Source organism: Monopterus albus, unplaced genomic scaffold, assembly GCF_001952655.1.
Source record: "Monopterus albus unplaced genomic scaffold, M_albus_1.0 scaffold304.1, whole genome shotgun sequence".
NCBI lineage: Eukaryota > Metazoa > Chordata > Actinopteri > Synbranchiformes > Synbranchidae > Monopterus > Monopterus albus.
This window is the reverse complement of record NW_018128184.1, coordinates 155,049-161,434: the sequence shown is the minus strand read 5'-3', so window position 1 is coordinate 161,434 and position 6,386 is coordinate 155,049. Positions and strand designations below refer to the sequence as shown.

The window sequence follows — 6,386 nt, the reverse complement described above, 5'->3', positions numbered from 1 at the left end:
GTTCAACACTGATGATGACTTTTGTGGTTATAGATGTATTTTCCTGAGATCTATTATGAACTAGGGCTGGGCGGTATGTACTATACTTTGTAAGATATACCGATATAATTTCAAACGAGGTGTAAGATGAGACGATATCATTTGCATAGATATCTCCTCTTTCACCCCACCCTCTCTTCCCCTTTATGTCTTTGTACAAAACTTGCTCCAGTCGGGCACACAAATTTGCCTATAATACAGGGTGGGGGGGGGGCGACATAGCCCTTGTTTGTATAAAAAAAATAAAAATCTCTTCCACCATTTACAACAGCGCCATAAAGCGCAGTGTGAAGAGTGTGTTAAACTTTGTGCGGCTGCTGCATCACTGGCCTGCATCCCCTGGTGTACCTTATGAAAAGAAAAGTGCAAAGTGGAGTGATATAACTAAAGCGGTGGCCTGCTACGCTGATAAAGACGCAGTTGCAACAGTGGAAGGAGGAGGATTTAAAAAGCTTCTAATAACCACCGACTCAAGGTGCCATCTGCCCGATCGCAACATTTACACATGCAGTTATTTAACCACACACATCCCTATAGGTGACCCACATCGTTAAAGAAAATGAAAACGGTTTTAAACATATTTTTCAGTTCCGTATCACAGACAAGCAGACACCTAAATATCTACCCTTTGTTTAATTTGACTAATTTTTTTATCATGTTTTGAAGCTGCAGGTAAAGAAACTGTTGCATATAAATTTAATCATAATCAGTTTGACGCCTTACATGTGCTTCTGACTTGAACATTTAGCCCACTTCATAAAAAACACAGAGATACTGTATCGCTCAGCCTAAAAACACTGGGATATGATTTTTGGTCCATATCAACCAGCCCTATAGTGAACAAGGGCAACGATAACCAAACGTGGCATTGCAAACAACAAGGAGCTCATCTGGAAGTGTCATTTCATGCATCTGACAAATGACTGGACTCAGGTTTTGTGCTTCAAAATATTCCTTTTGAAATAAATGTATGGATGCTACATTAAGGTGCCGAGTCCCAGATTTGAGGAGGTTTACATCAATACAGAAGGAAATGTGTGAGAGATAAAGACCTTTTAACACACAATGCCCAAAGTTTATACATTAAAATGTACGTGGAGAAATAAAATGATCTGTCTAAATGGCTATGGTCTGGACTGAAGCTCCATAGTTGAACGGTTACATTACTGTAAATTAAAATCATGTGACAATGCCAAAACCGCCACTGGCAACTGCTTTCGTAGTCAACCATAAGCAGTACAGCTAAAGTTACCTGCTACGTAGGAATATGTGTTTGGCCTGTTTGATGATCTTCTCCAGCAGCCCCTCATTCTGCTGCAAACTGGAGATCTCTGCTTTGTCGTAGGCCAGCGGCCCCGCCAGTCGCAGGCGTTTGTGGCCAAAGGGGGCGCTAGCAGGATGTGGCATCACCACAGAACTCAACTGCTGCTTGTGGAACTGCAACAGTTAAATGAGAAGTGATCAAATTAAATGAGAATTAATTAAGTAAAATCTGTACTGATGGTGGTTTTCAGTATTGGCTTGTAACAGTATTTGAATAAAATATTTGAGAGTTCAAATCCCATCCCAATCCCCTTATCAGCATGCTATTAATTTTCTTTACACAACTCATAACATGAACAAACATTGATAAGGCTCCCTTATATTTGTTTTTTATCAACTGGGGTCAAGAAATGAACAAATGGCTTACAGGTGAAAAACAAACCAGCACTGCCCTCTAGTGGACATACTACAGAATACACGACTTCAGCTGATGCAGAGTGACCTAACACAGGGGGTACGTCCCATGTCTCTTATAAACGCCGTCATTTCCCTCACTGACGTCTTTTCCTGTGTCTCAATCCCGTCCACATAAGATGCAAGGAAAACGTGAGGAGAGAGGACTCAAGGAGACACATTATTAACGACATGAAACGTCCCATCCTCAGATCGATCATCTGTTGTGTCCAATCAACAACTGATTTGTGATAAAAACTTGTCACAAAAAACTTCCACAAACGATGGCCTCCTGTATCCTCGGTCCTGGCTCCTCCTGCACCATCCTCAGAGCCAATGTAAGAGACTTGGGTCATCCTATGGCCGAGGATGTAGGAACAGTCTTATAGGAGAAATGAGATGTGACCTTTGTCTCACCTCTCTCATCATTTGATGTAGATTGTGTTCCAGCACGTAAAGGTGGTCGTCTGGTTTGGGTTTCTCTGGAGAAGCTCGATGGTTCTTCCTCTCCCCTGTAGAGTGGCACAGTGAGATGGACAGCTGCAGACCTATAAGAGGGAAATCACAGGAACAGATAAGGTGGGAGTATGTTTCTTTTATGTCTCCATACAGAAAAGAAAAATCAGAGCCGACTCTAGAGCCACAGAGAAGAACACCAGACACAAACACAAAGAATCTCTGTATAGGGCAGCAACTGCATTTTGGATAAACTACAAATGTAAAACAGCTCAACCAACAAGGTGTTTTATCAGTTTTCTGAGTGTTTTGGAATTATTTCTCAATCAACGCCTCTCTGTGTTCATCACACAGACATATCTTTGGTTCACTTTTTTAAAGTAAGGCACGTTGAACAGTCAGAATACAGCACAGGCTGTAGTGGTCAAACCACTTAATTCTGGCCTGCGGTTGAATTGAACCTACTGCATAAGAAGATAAAAAGCCACCAACATCACAGCATTTGTACTTTAATGTTAAATATACAGCAACTTTAGATCTTGGTGGTGAGGTTTTCTCACATGGATGCTGTCATAAACGGCCTGACCTGGGAAGGGTTGTGAGATGATCTGATTCTTCACAACAATGTGAGGGATCTGGGATTTAATCTGGACAGCTTCCCTGGACAGCTGGGCAAAAATCTCCTTACAGAGCAGAACATTCTGAGCAGCCTCGAGCTTCACGTGCCACGTCTGGGTGCCTGGGCAGCGAGGGCAGAAACAAGACGATGCCAGGATGAAGAGAGATCGGGTGAGAAGGAAAGATGAGAGTTCAATATGTGGAGGAAAAGAAAGCAGGGCCATTTCAGAGATGATATACATTTACAAAATCTACAGGCAGAGATGAAGACATTACTAACAAAGGTTTAAACATTTAGCACCTGTTGAAAACATGCAATGCCATGTCTGTGTGCACTGAACCATACCAGGCTTGGGTTTTGGCAGTCTCCTGAACAGGCTGGCAGTTCCCAGATCACCAATGTCTGGAGCTTGTTTCTGGATGGACACCTGAAGACAAATCAGTATTGGACTGTGACAACTACATGTCTGAAATCTCCAAAAACATACAGGGGACTACAGCTGCCAAGACTATGGAAGCTGTAAATGAATGTACTACGCAGGTAGGCAGGGTTTACTAAACACTTCCTGCATAAACTAATATTCACTGGTGTGTCAAGATGATTATTCATTCAGGGTTGTCCTTTTCTTTTTCATTTCACACTAAAATGTAGCATGAGTAAAAACATGAGAAATCAAGCATAAACTCCAATCATCTCAGGCATTCTTTCTTTCCCTCTCACCTTGATATAAGCAGATCCCTCCAAATCACTGGGGATCTGGACGTCAAGGGGGCAGTAGTCCTCTGGGATCTTTTTGTCCAGATCAATGTCTGTGTTCTTAATCACCTCAAACGTGCCATGGTGAGGAAAAAGGGAACCTGCATGGGTCAGGTGTCAAGCCACTTTAGCCTGCAGTTAGACTGAAAGTCTACAACCATGTTGTGCAAAAAGCCTTTTTCAGATTTGACTGAGGACTACTATATCAGAAGCCTTAGAACCTGCACTCCTGTAGCTGAGGTCTCCCAGGATCTTGTCTCCCACTTTGCGTAGTTTCCACTGTGAGCGGAGTCGCAGAAGCTCAGAGTTGAAGTCCCTCTGCCTCCTGTTCTCCTGGTTCTCTGCTACGGACTTGCTGAGCTTCTCTGCACCCTTCAGGAGGAGCTGTGCTGCCGTGGCCAATGATTTTTTTTTACTGATCAGCTGAAACACCTGGGGGGTCTGACAAATGGTAAATGGACTGTATTTTATATAGCGCTTTCTCACAGTGTGTTACACTGGCAAGAAAAATACTGTTGATGAATGAGCAATGGATGGAAGTAAATATGGCTGTAAAACACTGACAGCTGTGAGAAATACAAACCAAAGATCATCATCATATCTGAACATATCTGAACCCACTGTTTCCCCTCCTGCAGATGTTTAGGGATAGTCTTCAGCGGTTTACCTTGCCAGCTGTTGGATCCTGAGGCAGTGGGTCTAAGGCCATGTACTTCTTATCCTTCATCACTGAGTCTAAGGCCATGTACTTCTTCTCCTTCACTACACTGAGCACATCATAGAGTACGCACATCTCGGTCAAGGCACTGCGCAGGTTGTTACGCACCGAGTCCCAGGGCCAAAGAGATGGCTGAAACTTAACTGTACCTGTGCAAGGAAAACAGCTCATCAGATTTTATTCTAACAGAGAAACCAGAATCCCTATCGCTGTCATATTATAAATGAGTTTGTTGTTTTGAACCCATCCATCATCGATTCATATTTGCTTATCCTGTGCAGAGTCAGTCATAAGGAGTGAGAATTCTTTATTGGTAAATAGAACCTCTTTTTTTTTAGCTTTAGGTCACGTCTAAGATGATAATTCATCATTGTAACATTATAGATAAGTCAGAAAACAAGGAAACGCGCACCAAGGGCTCTTTAATGTAGAAAAAAGGAGCTGATTAACCACTATTGCAGTTCATGTTTTAAAATATAATCTTCTACTTTCCTGTAGTTTTCCTTCATATTAGAATTCATTGACCATACTTGCTAATTTCCCCTTCTGAAATACTCTTCTAAAAGTTTGAAGTATTGACCTGTGGGAACCTTGAGAAAGAGACTCTAAAATAATAGTTTAAACCGGAATTTGCTTTTTCAGCAACCAGAGACCTCTAGCAAGTTAAACTAACACAATGTACGGCTAAACCTATCTACTAATTCTCTCTGTGTCCTTTTGAGCTTATGGTACCTTCTTCTTCTTCTTGCTCCTGCTTGCCCCACTCACGATCCCTTGGTTCGCCCTCACCTCCCTCCTCCTCCGAGTCAGATCCCTGGCTGAAGTCAATCCTTTGTGCCAACTTCGCCAAGTTCTGAGACATAGACAGAGGGGGGACATATGTCTCTGTCCCATCCAAAGCCACTTCCTGCACCTGCTTCTCACAGGAAGACTCAATGCTGACCCTCACTGCTGGACCACCAGACATGATGACAAGGCTGAGATGAAGAAGACAACCAGTGAGAGAGACTCATCAAACTGTCTGAGACACAGTGAATCACAAAGCAGCTCAGCTGAGAGTGACCTGCAACCTGAACTGAAGAATTTGTCACTTTTCAAAGCCAGTGTGAATTTGAACAAGCCAAACCAACTCACTTCTGAAAATGTTTAAAACACAAACACAACCTTAAGTTATTTTCACCTACTTAATATCAAGTTGAACGTTTAAGACAACCCTAAGACATTGTATTACAACATAAAATGCTAATAATACCCGTTTCAGTCATTCTGATCAAGTATGAAAGGTCAATTAAAAAAAACAGCTGTTTTTTTTTAACAATAATCTCTAATAAAATCGTTAATGAATTATTCATGACGACTTGAATCTTGATAAGCAGCAGAAAACGTGTGGATGAATGGATTAAGCCATTTATAAAATGTTTAGCTCGTCAGGGTCTAGCACAGCGGTACTGGAGACTATCCATACACCAAAATGATCACATACAAAACATTTTGTACATTTCTTAAGGTTTTAGGACTTTTATAAATAAAAGACTTTTAAATACATTTAACAAAGGCCTTTAAAGAAAACAGAAATCAGCACTCTCGGTCTTTTTGCAGATAACCCTTCTCGAGATTATAATTAAAACCATATAGGTCTTGCTGGCTTATATGTTAAATTAACTTACTTGTCGTTATCACTTAAATAAATCCTTAAATGGGACGACAATGGTTAAAGCGGCTTCTGGTAGTTACAGTATGTAGCTTGTTAGTTGCGTCTAGCTAGTTAGTACCATGCTAATCACACAGGATACACACAAACCCTGGAGCTAGGAAAACTGTCTTGTGACGACATAATCTTTTATTGGTCTTAATCTTACCTCTATGATTCACTACAGACACAGGTATAAAAGAATATTCACTGGAACTGTTATGTTTTCCAGTGGCGCCGTGTATGCTTCATTCTTCGCTCTCTACACAGCGATAAGCGCACTCTGCTGCCCCCTAGCGCCCCGGCGCAGCTTTACGTGCGTGATATTACTTTATTTATTTATCTATTGTTTTAATATGTAGACCATTTTAGTTTAGTGCGTTTTAGTTAGG

General features: G+C 41.5%; 1 protein-coding gene across 1 annotated transcript in view; it reads right to left on the bottom strand.

The window, feature by feature from the left end:
- Positions 1-6,301, bottom strand: part of med17 (mediator complex subunit 17) — an 8,062-nt gene extending 1,761 nt beyond the window's left edge. Inside the window, exons 1-9 of the mRNA XM_020623540.1 lie at positions 6,164-6,301; positions 5,037-5,281; positions 4,254-4,453; positions 3,808-4,027; positions 3,551-3,687; positions 3,176-3,257; positions 2,798-2,950; positions 2,173-2,303; positions 1,291-1,476 (exon numbers count right to left, since the gene is read on the bottom strand). Coding sequence (XP_020479196.1) covers positions 1,291-1,476; positions 2,173-2,303; positions 2,798-2,950; positions 3,176-3,257; positions 3,551-3,687; positions 3,808-4,027; positions 4,254-4,453; positions 5,037-5,271 — 1,344 coding nt within the window. The 5' untranslated portion in view covers positions 5,272-5,281; positions 6,164-6,301. The remainder of the gene's footprint in view (positions 1-1,290; positions 1,477-2,172; positions 2,304-2,797; positions 2,951-3,175; positions 3,258-3,550; positions 3,688-3,807; positions 4,028-4,253; positions 4,454-5,036; positions 5,282-6,163) is intronic.
- Positions 6,302-6,386: the final 85 nt, after the last annotated feature.